General features: G+C 35.2%; 1 protein-coding gene across 1 annotated transcript in view; it reads left to right on the forward strand.

Moving 5' to 3' along the window:
* LOC144436015 (ubiquitin carboxyl-terminal hydrolase 22-like) overlaps positions 1-13783 on the forward strand; it is a 20026-nt gene extending 6243 nt beyond the window's left edge. The window contains exons 4-13 of the mRNA XM_078124685.1: positions 1165-1269; positions 1802-1968; positions 2752-2899; positions 3786-3888; positions 4448-4569; positions 5709-5793; positions 6475-6601; positions 7042-7199; positions 7579-7728; positions 8474-13783. Coding sequence (XP_077980811.1) covers positions 1165-1269; positions 1802-1968; positions 2752-2899; positions 3786-3888; positions 4448-4569; positions 5709-5793; positions 6475-6601; positions 7042-7199; positions 7579-7728; positions 8474-8516 — 1208 coding nt within the window. The 3' untranslated portion in view covers positions 8517-13783. The remainder of the gene's footprint in view (positions 1-1164; positions 1270-1801; positions 1969-2751; positions 2900-3785; positions 3889-4447; positions 4570-5708; positions 5794-6474; positions 6602-7041; positions 7200-7578; positions 7729-8473) is intronic.
* Positions 13784-14721: the final 938 nt, after the last annotated feature.

Genomic DNA, 14721 nt, shown 5'->3' on the forward strand with positions numbered 1-14721 from the left:
CGGTGAATTAATTACACAACAATTTTCTTGACAGTTCAAAATGATATAAATTGGATTTTCTTGTGACTCACTACATAGTAAGGCCCTTAGGGATTACAGGGACACCAAATGTTGGTGGTCATAAATGGCATTGATGTGTCAGTGGGGTATCAAATTGGCATGAGCACTAGTGCTTACATTGAGTCAAGGTTATTAAAACACAAGGGGAATACACATTTATTGATTGTAAGCTTAGAATGTATTATCTCCCCATGGTAGTTGGTCATTTCCCAACTCTAGAATTAAACTACATCTCCCTTGTGACCTAATCAGTGTTCCATAGTGCTCATATCCTGATTTACATGTAAAAGAGCACAAATATGACCAAACCACTGCTACAAATAACCAACAGGGTCTTTGGGTCATGTGATACTTTCACAGAGATCCTGGAGTCTGACCCATAGTGGTGCAGTACGTACAAAATGAGTGCTAAAACTGTTCTCAGTCTACATTCATCTCGTATTTTGCCCAACCAGTATTTATACAATTATGTGACTTTCAAGTGCAATTTTCACAACAGAAAAAATATTTGTTGCAAGTGATTTATATAGGGTACATGTATATAGATCTCAACTGCTACACTATAGAGATCAGTAAGACTTAGAAACTCCACCTACAGTTAGATATTATTCCCCAATATTTGTCTTTATTCAGCCAAGGAAAATATGAATGACCTAAGGGGCCTTGTTGCTACTATAATCACTGGATGTGTAGTGACAAAACCCTTAGGTCATGAATATTTTTCGTGCTGAATGAAGAAAAAAGTTTATGGAATACTATAATGTTATCTTCTCGCACGTAATTTATGAAAATTTGGACAAAATAATGGTAATTTGGAATGTTTAGATTGATGTTTCAAGCACTGCCGAACCAATGATGTATATATAGACATGTGTTGTCATGATGTAGAATGACCCAGGGTATATAATCCATATTTTCTGTTCAAAGACAATAATTTGGCTTGTGCATAGTGTAAAATTTAGACCAAGATAAATAGGAACTGTAGTTTTGATCAATAAACAGTTGAAGTCATCTGAAAATCGATCAAAGTCATCTAGTATCAATAGACAGTGCTTCACCATTGGATGTTAGATATTTGTTCTAATCCTGGGTTTTCTTTTTCAGGACTAAATCATACTATATTTTGTCCATGGGAGCCAAGTAAAAGAGAAGTTGAACTTCTTCGGAAAAATCCCAAAAGGAGAAAAATAACAGAAAATTCTACAATAGGTAAGAATGAAGTTGTAAATGTTACCTTTGTGAATATAGCAAAAGAGGTGAAAATCATTTACAGTATTGATGTTATGAGATGTATTAGTTTCATATTTAATCAGTATGTCTTCAAAGAAAACTTTTAAAGTGTGATGTGGCTTTTTACAAGTGTTTTGTAAATGTCATTCAAACATTGAAGAGAAAGGATAATGATACTAAAGAAAAAAGAAAATATTTGAAACTTGTTTACAAATATGGTGAAATTTATTATTCTGTTAAACATACCAGGAAATATATACATGATGACATATTTACCGATACATCCAAACTCCCTATGTTTTTGTATTCATGTTATAAAAAAAGTAACCTTTGACTCAAGAATATAATGACTGTCATTGTCTTACAGTTTCTTAGGGAATAATTAAATTGATATTTTTACAGAGAGTCCTAACTAACAACAAACATTGATGTCTTGCAGTTTCTTAGGGGTTAAAATTGATATATTCACAGAGAGTACTAGCTAACAACTCGCATTGACTTTGTGTTTCAGGTCTTCGAGGGTTGATTAACCTTGGCAATACATGTTTTATGAACTGTATAGTGCAAGCATTAACTCATACTCCACTGCTGAGAGACTTCTTCCTATCTGACAGACATCGCTGTGAACAGTTAACTGATCAGTGTCTGGTTTGTGAGATGTCACGCTTATTTCAAGAGGTAGGCAACTGTGACTACCAGATGAGATCTTTTAATGCTTCACTTCATCAAGTTTTGTTACTTTTTTTCTTCCATGAAATCAAATCCTGATATTGTTACGAATTTCTTTAATTTTGTGAAATTTGAAAAAAAGAGAAAAATTACATGTTACAGCTTTCTGTTTTTAGTGTCAATTGCATTCCTTGCATATCTATATATAAGCACCTCTCTATTAAGTTGGCTTTAATGGAATAGGAAATATATAAATACATTATCTAGAGGACACTTAACAGTTAACAGAAAATGTCCTTGAATGTTTTGTCAATAAGCTACAAAGATGTCCTTTCAGAAGGTGACCTCCAATGATTTGTATAGGACTTTAACTGTTATACATGTATAAGTATATTGTCATACATGCATGCACACACACACACACACACACACACACACACACACACACACACACACACACACACACACACACACACACACACACACACACACACACACACATTACATATACATACATACATTACATATACATACATACATTACATTACATACACACATGTACATACACACACATACATACATACATACATACATACATACATACATACATATATACATACATACATACATACATACATACATACATACATAATGTAAATACATACATACATACATACATACATATATACATACATACATACATACATACATACATACATACATACATACATACATACATAATGTAAATACATAATGTAACATTGTCAAATTGTTGTTTTTGTTGTGTTTCAGTTTTATTCAGGTTTACGTTCTGTACACATTCCATATCGATTACTTCATCTTGTGTGGACACATGCAAGACACTTAGCAGGATATGAGCAACAAGATGCACATGAATTCTTTATAGCTGCTTTAGATGTACTTCATAGACACTGTAAAGGTAAGAATTCTGTGTAAAAAATAATGAAATAGATTTCAGTGTTGTTTGTCCTTTGCTGGAAGACTGTGAAGAGGTTTATGGTAGATAGACATACATTATGCAGTGTTCACATTTAGGAATTCAGATGCTGCGAGCATTTATCTCCATTTCAAAGACTCTCTGTTGAAATAGAGAAATTACTGTGGTGGTAGGATCAAAACTCAAGCAATGGAGTTGTCTACATGTATATGTAACACATCACTTTAATTACAAAGTTATATTTATATTTCAAATTCAAACACTTCAGTTACTCACATGGTGATATTTGTGTTTCAACATAGAACCTTCAGTTATTCACCACACAGTCATATTTGTGTTTCAACATAGAACACTTAAATTATTCACCACACAGTGATATTTATATTTTGACATAGAACACTTCAGTTATTCACCACACAGTGATATTTATATTTTGACATAGAACACTTAAATTATTCACACGGTGATGATTTAATTCTTTCAGTTTGACTTTTGTGAGAACACATTGTTTCTAACTTGCATTCCAGGATGTGGAACTTCTACCATGTCAATTAACCTGTGACTATGAATCATAATATTTGTATATTCAGGTCACATATATCATTGTCATTAGCCATGTATTGTATCAATGTTATAACACTGGCATACTAATCACATACAGTGACAGACATATCTACCCATGGAGTCAACTAATGACTACCATTTCACAACCCTGCCATTTGATTAGTCTACATGAGTCATGTGATAAGTTCTTGTTGCCATGACAACATTTGATGTGAGACATAATAGTAACTAAATTGTTCAGTGTTTGGTAGTAGGTATTGAGATGACATGAGTGAAAACATTGTATGATTTATTTGGATTCCAGGTTTGAATGGCAATGCAAGCACTAATCCTAATCACTGTAACTGTATAATAGATCAGATTTTTACCGGGGGACTGCAATCTGATGTCACCTGCCAGAATTGCCAGTAAGTACCACATTTGTCCTACTACTACTGTCAATGACCATTCAATACCACATCAATTCTACTGTCACTTCCCTTTGTAATCCATAACTTATGATAAAATATTAATTTATTTTTTAAAATTTAAATATACCATTGTGTCCAAGTCAGCAAAGGACCATGCTAATATATACATGTATACAGCCTTGCTCTATGTTTTTGGTACTAAGGAATTTACAACAGAAGTGACAGAACTTTGAGGGGGTGCTTCAGCTGCTTAACAAGGTCTTCAAATCGTGTATTTGGGTCACAAAGGTTAACAATATGTACTTCATTCAAAATTGTGCGGAAAAAGAATGGTTAACACCTCCTGATGTACCATATTCAAAATGAAAATAATTTACCTGATACTGACAAAGTTATTTGTGGTAAAATTGTGGGCTGTAGTCAGAAAGTGACTGCTTTTAACAAGCAGTGTAGCGATATTAGTAAGTTGTTCTGTACACACAATAACAAAATAGAAAGTTAAAGTTGATGTCTATACTGTTGACTTAACCAGTATTTTCTTCTTCTTTGTCCACAGTGGTGTGTCTACAACTATAGATCCATTTTGGGATATTTCATTAGATCTAGGTCCTAGCAATATTACAACATCTAGTTCTAGTAGTAATATTTCTAGTAGTTCATCATCCACTGCATTAGCAGGTAAGAGTTGCAAGTAAACATTCACTTCCAAACATGTTAGAAAATGTATCCCTCGTCCCGTCTCTGAATAATTGGACTACCACAAAAAAGGTTTTGTGTTCATCTTTCAAATGAAAATCATAAATAATTAGAGATGAACAAAGTGAATAAAAAAGGCAGAGTCTCCAGATAGGTGCCTGTCACCAACACCACATATTGGTGACAGGTGCCACGGGATCATTGTGCACTGTAATAGCGACAAGGTAATGAATGCCCTTTGACCGGAGAAGTGGACCCAAGTATGTGACAAGTTCAGGTCATCAAGCTAGTTGGAAATACATGAATTATTTAAAGGCACTACATATTTCATAAGGTTTTTACATTTCATATGCTGGGGAACTCGTTTTCAAAGGTAATCAGCATGTCTTTCTATCAAACACACATAATTGAAGCTTTAAAAAACCAAGCCTGTCAGCAGCATGACATTTCAGTGACACACGCCTGTCAATAGACACTGAAAAAAATATATACAAAAGCGGTTTTTGTTTCTACAAATGTCAAGTACCTTACTGAAGAGACAATTTGATAACATGTAAAGAATCAAACTACTAACTTTTTTAAGCTGATACACAAAACTCAGAATAGTTAGCACCCAGGTAACTGTGACTGCAGTTAATAGATGATTTTCTGGTTGCGTGAGATGACATTGCTTATGTTGTTACCTTTCAGCTTGTTTTATCGTTATTACATTTGAAATAACATTTTCATCATGAAATAATGGAAAGACATGTTGACCTCTTTAATTTTGAGTGATTTTATTGAACAAGACTGAATGTCATCAATGCGTACGACAGAGGAGGATTTTACTGATAAACCAAGGGTACAGTCAGGTGACAGCCATCCCCCCTGAGTAGCGCATGCAACCCCTCTTGCACTTACAGAATACATGGCATTGTATGGGGAGATGTGTGATGCATCTTGGAACCGACAACAGGTCTATTATAGCTGATGAATGTATGTTCACCCTTTTCTCTTAGAAGGACAAACACAACATCTCAGTGGTACTATTAGTTTGGATTAGTCAATGGGTTAAGTATTGTCTGATTATATTACAACATAGCAATATGTTATCTGATTGTGTGTGTTAAATGTCATTGCAGACCATGGTAATGTCTTCAATGGTGACATCTCCTCACAAGGTGCTGATTCAGAATCACCTACCTCACTACTGGACTGCCTTAGAAGGTAACAACTACTTTATACAACTATCGTACAGTATCCTGACAGCTTGCTATACAACTACTTTATACAACTATCGTACAGTATCCTGACAACTTTACTGTATACAACTACTATATACAACTATCACACAGTATCATGACAGCTTGCTATATACAACTGTCGCACAGTATCCTGACAGCTTGCGATATACAACTATCGTACAGTATCCCGACAACTTGCTATATACAACTGTCATGCAGTATCCTGACAACTTTACTATATACAACTACTATATACAACTATCATACAGTATCCTGACAGCTTTACTGTATTAGTATATACAACTACTATATACAACTGTCGTACAGTATCCTGACAGCTTTACTGTATTAGTATATACAACTACTATATACAACTGTCGTACAGTATCCTGACAGCTTTACTGTATTAGTATATACAACTACTATATACAACTATCGTACAGTATCCTGACAGCTTTACTGTATTAGTATATACAACTACTATATACAACTGTCGTACAGTATCCTGACAACTTTACTGTATACAACTACTATATACAACTATTGCATAGTATCCTGACAGCTTGCTATATACATCTACTTTATACAACTATCATACAGTATCCTGACAGCTTTACTGTATACAACTGCTAGACTAGACCTAATCAATATTTTGTATTCACAGATTCACCAAACCTGAACATTTGGGATCTCATGCCAAAATAAAGTGCAGTAAATGTCAGAGCTACCAAGAATCTACCAAACAACTCACCATGAAAAAACTTCCTATTGTGGCCTGTTTTCACCTTAAGGTTGGTTTTCACCTATACTCCATAAAAAAACCCTAAAATATGAATTTGTATATCAGTAAAGTCATACTCAGTCACTAAAAGCAGTGTCCACTATTGTTGTCCAGATGAAATTTACCCATAGTTGATTTTCTTTTCACACACTGGCCTTTGAAATTATGGTAAGACCATTACTTGATGTTCACAAAAGTTGGTATGATTTTGATTACACATTAAGTTATGTAACCTTTCTCAAACACAGATATTTGCTTGTGTGTGTGAGAGATAGTGGTATTTGATTGATTTTTTGACATTAAACGACAGTTTGGCCACTTTAGCCATTTTATAGAACTGATGGATATAGTTACTCAGTTAGACATCAGAAAAGATAAAGAACAATACAAATATTATTAAAAATCTAGAAAATATTGAACTGACCTTTCCTCTCTCCTATTCCTTTTCAGCGCTTTGAGCATTCCAATAAATTCCGCAAGAAAATTTCTACATTTATTTCATTTCCACAAGAACTAGACATGACACCTTTCATGTCTCCTTATCGTAGACAAAACGGGTTAAATAACAATATTCAAGAGATGGATAGCTTTAGCACCAGTGACAACTTGTAAGTATATGTATTCTATCTGTCAAAGTATAGACAGACTATATATTTTTGTGTATTGTTAGATGGTTCAGTAGAACTTAACGTAGTGCTATATTCTCAAGTGATAGAACTTTACCGCTGACAGGTGTCTAAGTCATATAACTTTACAAAATGCTAGGTGACCAAGTCATATATCTTTACATGTTGCTATGTGGTCAAGTCATACAACTTTACATAATGCTAGGTAGTGGCCAATCATTGAATATTATGTAGCACTTGGGTGGTCAAATCATAGAGTATCGTCTCATGGTAGAAGGTTAGATCATGGAGGCAAACCTAAACCATGTCACACCACTGAAATGTTTTTGAACAATAATTCAAAATACTGTGTTGTTTGCAGGTATTCCTTATTTGCAGTAGTTAACCATTTAGGAACCATAGATGCAGGCCATTATACTTGCTTTGTACGACAACATAGGGACCAGTGGTTTAGATGTGATGATGCCGTAATTACAAAGGCCAGTCAACAAGATGTTCTTGATAGTGAAGGGTAAGCTGTCTTTTTTCATATGGTTGTGTGTTAATGATGGCCAACAAGGCCGTCAACCTGCCTGTTAAGATGCAGGAAACTAGAGCCACGCCTTAATGCTGGTATGCACATCTCTGGTTGGAATGTCTTGCATCAAAGACCCTTACACAAAAGATCTAATACTAATAGGATCTTGCTTGCATTTACATGTAAATGTTACTAAGTCACTAAACACACACACAAAACACAGATGTTAGGATGACTTGCAGATGATTTCAGAAGACATGTCAGCGATATGTCCTAAACTAGGACTCTTATAACAGGTTCAAGATGTGTTTGTGTTTATGAAACCATTGTGACTCATAAGTGAGGTATTAGATGTACTTTTCTATACTGTATCCAAGAAAACAGGGTTGGTGAAACAAAACAATGGGTGGATGACCGACCGACAGCTGTGTGTAAAAACTTGCTGCATTGCATATCTGCTGTTTTTTGTGACTTTCTGATTTGATTTGCATTTTGACTTACTTTCAGTTTATGATTACCCAACCAGGTGATAAACATTAAAATTCAAGGTATTCAAAGAATGAAAAGGTTTCCACTTTTCGAAATTTAATAATAGTCAAATTTTTATATAGCCAAGTTCTATAAGAGATTTGTATGTGAATGAATTGTTTTCATTATCAGATCCTATTTTTCACTAAGAGTTTAGAAGTTTTCTCTATCATGTCTGAGGTGACATTGTCATGTACTGTTGTATCTACAGGTACTTACTATTCTACCACAAACAAGTATTGGAGTATGAATGACTAGGCCAGGTTCAAGTGGTGTTTGACGTTTGAAATCTATACAAGACAAACTTCGAATAGCATCACTTGGATCCAAAGACACTTCAAAGACCGTTGAGGGCGCCGCAGACACTTTTGAATGGCTGTTGAGGGCGTCACACTCACAGACACTTACAACTGTGAAGTATCTAGCCTTGGGGCGCCAAAACCACAGACACTTACAAATATGAACTACCACAACGGATGCAATCTTTCTCCAAAGACAGAATCATGCTAATTTATTGAACCACAACCAATGTGGAATCTACTTAACAAGATAAGCTCTTCTACACAGGCTATGGATTTGCTGAGGAACCTTCAAAGAAAAGTTTGGATAGCTGTGTTGGATTTCCATGTCACTGTGTGTGTGCAGGGATGCATGTACTCTTTGATTTTCTAGATGATGCATTTACTGGTGCTGGAGCAGTCTCACAGACAGACTGTCCTCCCATTTGGTCCTCTCTGTAGCAAACCTCCCAAGAACAGGCTTTATCCAAACCTTGAGTGTAGTGTTTTGCATACATGACAAGACAATTTGTAAGATATAGCAGTATTTATACGTAGTAGTTTGTGTCCTCAAAGAGATAGTATAATTCACCTTCCAGATCATGAGCCAAGGTGGTAGTTGGATCTCCACTCCATGCAACAATTCAATGTTTACTTGATTAATTGATCTATTGCTGTGCAATAGCTTTTATTTCTGATCATATAATTGTGAGTGTTTGCCTTGCATGCTCCTACCTGCAATGTGTGTGTGGCCAACATCTTTGCTAGCCTTCTACCTGCACTGTGTGTGGCCAACATCTTTGCTAGCCTTCTACCTACATTGTGTGTGGCCAACATCTTTGCTAGCCTTCTTCCTACAGTGCGTGTGTGGCTAACATCTTTGCTAGCCTTCTTCCTACAGTGTGTGTGTGGCCAACATTTTTGCTAGCTCTACCTGCACTGTGTGTGGCCATGCATTTTTGCTAGCCATCTACCTGCATTGTGCCAGTGACCATGAATCTTCGCTAGCCTTCTATGTGCACTGTGTGTGTGTGTGACCATGCATCTTTGCTAGCCTTCTAAGTTTTGTAATATGACATCACTTCACACAAAGTTGGAATGCTTTACATTGCCAAACAGTCCAACCTTATAAATTGTACAGTCTAAAGGTTTTGATGAAACATCTATTTCGTACATGTATAATGTGTCTAATCAAATACTGATGAGAAACCTTGGATGGTGGATAAACGTCAGTCAAATTTTAGAAAAAGAGTTTAGTGTGTAGCTGATACCCAACAAGTTATTGTCAGTGGCTGGTCAAAGTCTTTACATTGACTAATGCACCAGTGAGTCAGGAGTGAACTTCAATTGCACAACAAGAAATAATGTCCAGTTGCCAAGTAGGACAAAACAAAGAAACCAGAGTGGTTATGGGATTCAGGTGTTAGAATTCAGGGGTTAGGGTGCACTCTATAATTTATTTAGATACATTAGAAAATGTGTGTACTTCATGATAGTTTGTAGAGCAGAGGCTGTTGGCACATTGCCAAAACACTATACTGTGTAGCCATGGCAACACAATTTACAGCAGTGTAACAGAGATGAGTTTTGCCCAAGGCAAATGTGGTAGGTGGACGTATAGTTGTCTCATGTAGAGTGGTGATAGTTGTGTAAGTAATGTAGTCAGCCTATCGTCAATAAGTGTACTCACTTTAAATCTGTAGTTTTGTGCAATCAAACGTAGACATGAATATTTACATTAATAGTAGTGGGTGTAGATAGCTAAATGCAAAGGGAACTTATTAGTGATGTGTCACTCTAAAAAAAGAAATGAAAAAAAAAATTGTCCGTATGGCAACTGGTATGAAACTGAAATATTAATTAATAATTAATGTATACTATCATCATCAGTTCCGTGATTATGATGATGATGATGATGATGATGATGATGAACTTCACTGCCAACTACTTCATGCTGCTTCGTACAGCTATGTAAGGAGTAACAAGTCTTTTATGAAATGAAAACCAAAATAGGATAAAACTTTTCTTACTTCCTGCATTCAGAGTCAAAGGGTAGACTACTAAGAAGGAAAGGCATGTCTCACATTTTGAAATATTTATCAAAGATGACAAAAACTATCACTTCTGCATTCATTCTTAGTATTTGGTTTTTCTGTTTCCATGTTTTGCTCTGTCTATTGAGTGATACACCCACTGGCCGTCCGTCTCTGTTAGATTGGCCAAGGACCTTTTTTGTCAATACCCTAGCTGTTGATATTGGCTGTGCTTGTAGACTGATTCTTATACAATACATGTACCAATAAAAAAATATACAATGTGATGCCCATCATAAAGTTAATTCACTGATTTCCTGTCGAACATGCCATCATTGTTATTATGGTGAGCGACCGTCAGAGTTATACTGGTAATGTTGATGTTATATGTCAGGAGTACAAGACACCAGCTTCTTTCTCCAAACAGCATTTCTTTTGTACAAAGACCACCTTTTGATATATTTCCAGTAGTTTGCTATAAGATATCACTTGTCAGAATTCAATCAATGACATTAACAGTTTCTGCAGAAATGTTGAAAGGACAAAAAGTTGACCAAAGATGGCAAATATGATAGATAATCATTCTTGTTATTTAGTCTACAAATGATATGATTAACTTAAAGTCATACTAGAGATGGAATGCACTGTGGTTGTCAGAAAATACCATTCAATGCAGCCAAAGATCCTTGGCCAACATCATGTGTGTTTTTTGGAGCACTACTGTATTCAAACACCAGCTTATAGCCACACAAAGTCAATGCTTTTAACAGCTCCATAGATGCAAGTATAGACCACAAGGCCTTAGAAATGTTTTATGTGTTCACTTCATAATTTGCCTCCCCTTCCACGTTTCAAATACAAATTTGTGTATACATATGTGAGTTGATGGAAATGAAGTATGGGATTGTAAACATATTTAGATGAGCCGAGTGTGAGAGTAGGAATTGAAAGACAGCTGGGGTGCAGCATATTATGAAGTTAATACATAGAAGATTTGATAAGGTCCTACACTTTGTATACATATTTGTATGCACATCCAGATAAATAATTGTTTGATATCACAACACTTGCATTGTCCAACTTGGCGGAACATCAGTCATGTATTGTGATCACACAAATTCATCAGATCATCTTACAAAAAGATTGACAATGTGCAACTAGTATCGTATGATATAAGCTGTATTCAGTTTGGATTTTGTTCTATGTGAAATCATTTTGCCTTTCATTGTGAGTATTGTATGTATAGCAGTAAATATTACATGTTAACTGGTATGACTTAAAATGAACATTCAAAACTACAAGTAAAATAATGCTACATGGAATTACGTTGTGGTTGATACAAGTGTACTGTACCTTACTGGTATTACATAGACAGCTATTGAACCTGAATAGACAGAAGTAAAGGTGTTAAGTTACTGTTATTGTACTTTAACTGTGCAGATTCAGCAGACTCTGAATTGAATTGAAGTGATTGCATCAAAACTGTTTTGTAATTCGGCAGGGTTGGTAAATGAGACTTTCATGACAGTTTGTAGTCTCCAATTAACACTTTTACAAAGTGGGAGAAATACATCAATTTCATAGCATAAAAAACACAAACTAGTGTCCAGTGAAATACCTCATTGTTGACTTTTCAATGGGGAGCCAATGAATTCTAATATAGATGCATGCGGATACAACAATAGAAGTGGAAACACATAGGCCAGACAAGATACTGTCAACATACCACAACAAATGAAAACATGAAACATGATCGTCCTAACATCAGAATGACTGAATTTCAACAAGATTGTCTGTGTATACGTCAGCACTAGATTGTGTGTTTTGACTTCATGTGGTTAGACTTGTGTGAATATTCCACTTTATTGGTTACCCCTGTACACTGTAGGGTTTTCTAAACTCTGGTTATCACATAGTCTGTGAAATACATTGTGTAGTGCCATGCTGTTCAGTCAGTAATGAGAAGACGGATTAAGGCTGAATGACACAATGCAATGTGTCGTACAGTCAGTTTAGTTATCACAGTGTGTCTGATTCCATGAACTTAGTGACAATGTGTCCCCTTAGCTTTGATGGCAAATAACACTATGTCAATGACATCTTTACAGACAGGACTAACTTGAGTTCACTCTCAGTTTCAGCATTACAAATTATGGAATAATTTCAGATCTATGCAGCATAACCATCACAACGGTAACATGTCCATAAGCACAAATTACTCTTATAATTGGCAGGGATGGACATAACATTAATAAGTATAAATCCATTAGTTTACATATCACAGGTGTCTTTTCTGTTCATTGTAATTTCCTTTTTCTCCTGTATCAATTCTGACTGTATTGTTTGCCAAGTGTGGTGTATGTACTCTCCAATGGTTAGGCTGTAGGTTGAAAATGTCAGCATGGAAAGTTTCAAATGTACACTATGTGATTTCATGATATAAATGTAGTAGTCCTATTATTTGCTGGTTTATAGATCCTTTATGTACAGTTACAATAACAAAAGGTAAAACTGAATAACACCCATATCAGGTTATCATCTCAGGGTTACATTGCCATAGGTTACCACAAACTGTGCAGTAGTGCTCCATAGATATCACGTGGCTGTAAGCCAACACACTGAAAAAAACACTTGCAGATTTTTGCTTGACCACATTCAGTGACTGATAAATTCAAAATGTTGTGGATGTGATGAACTGCTTTACACTACTTTAAGCTTGACTCAAGTTAAGGGTACTTTTACGTTCTGATTCTTGTCCTGTGTACATTTTTTTTTGTAGAATCAGAATACAATATGAGTGGAATATTATTGTAATGTTCACTTAAAAACTGAAAATTTTGATATAACTTATTGAAACTACTATAAAGAAAAAAATATTGAGATAGCTATTGTGCAAAGCAAAATGATTTGCTTAGCTTTGTTTATGTATATGTCATTATTTTTCTACCTCCATGTGTGATGTTTACTGTGCTAGACTGCCACAATTATGTAGATTATCTCCCATCATGCATTGTGGGATCAACTACCACCAGAACCATTAGTATTGAACAAACCAAGGTAACTGTATTGTACATATCTACATGTATCCCATCATGCAGTGGGGTCACTACATTTTGTCTCCATTACAAATAGTGTTCATGTTTAAGTATTTTGTATTTTGTTAGGGTGGTTATACATAAACAAACCACTACAGCCTTCTGGAATAAAATATTGTTTGCATACAAATAACAAGGTGTAGATTCTGTGTATTTGTGTGTCAGAAGTGAAAGAAGTGTGAATACTTGTAGTTCAGTATCACTTTTTAAGCATAAATATGTTGTGTGGACTGATAGTGTTGTAGAGGGGTCCCTACCCTATGAGGACATGTATGTTAGCTGTATGAACAAAGTTCAGCAACTCTACATCTGTCAATTTTATCTGTCAACTCTGTCTATTGACTCCATCCAGTGGTTGGTCCTTATCAAATAGTGACTTTGTTATTTTTTCAACTTTGTAGATGGTACCGCTACTTGTCCTTTTCACACTTGACAAACTTCATTTGGAGAGTAGTAGGATGGTTATGTTCTGTACATGTACAAAGAACCTTTATACTGGTGCCCATTTGATTGCGTGTGTGTGTGTGTGTGTGTGTGTGTATATACAGTATGTAGATATATATAGATATCCATAGACAGTCGAGGGCCCCTCCACTGTCTATGGTGTGTTTGTACTTGTGTGTAGAACAAATAGACTCTTGTCTTGGACGAAAATTATTGTAATTCCAGGAATACATTGTGATGTTAACAGAAACTAGATTTTTTATACAGTCTATTATAATTCAAAAATACAACTACAAGATATTTACAGTATACAATGATATGGTTTAGAGATGTTTTCATTTTAATAAAGTGAATTTGGTAAGAGTGTAATTGGAAGAACAAAAAAGTTGTCATGGGTCCAGAGTAATTATTCAGTCGAAAATAATTTATTCAATGTTTCATTTAGTTCTCTATACAAGAAAGAGAGAAAACAGAAAAATCTTTTATTCCACTGCCACTGCTAATGAAAATCAAATCAAATCAAATTCTTGGTCATATGTGCTTATTGCTCCCATCAGAGTCTTGGCAACAAAATATTGCAATAAGCCCTAAAAAATATTAAAAGTCACT

Source organism: Glandiceps talaboti, chromosome 5 (assembly GCF_964340395.1).
Source record: "Glandiceps talaboti chromosome 5, keGlaTala1.1, whole genome shotgun sequence".
Classification (NCBI taxonomy): Eukaryota; Metazoa; Hemichordata; class Enteropneusta; family Spengelidae; genus Glandiceps; species Glandiceps talaboti.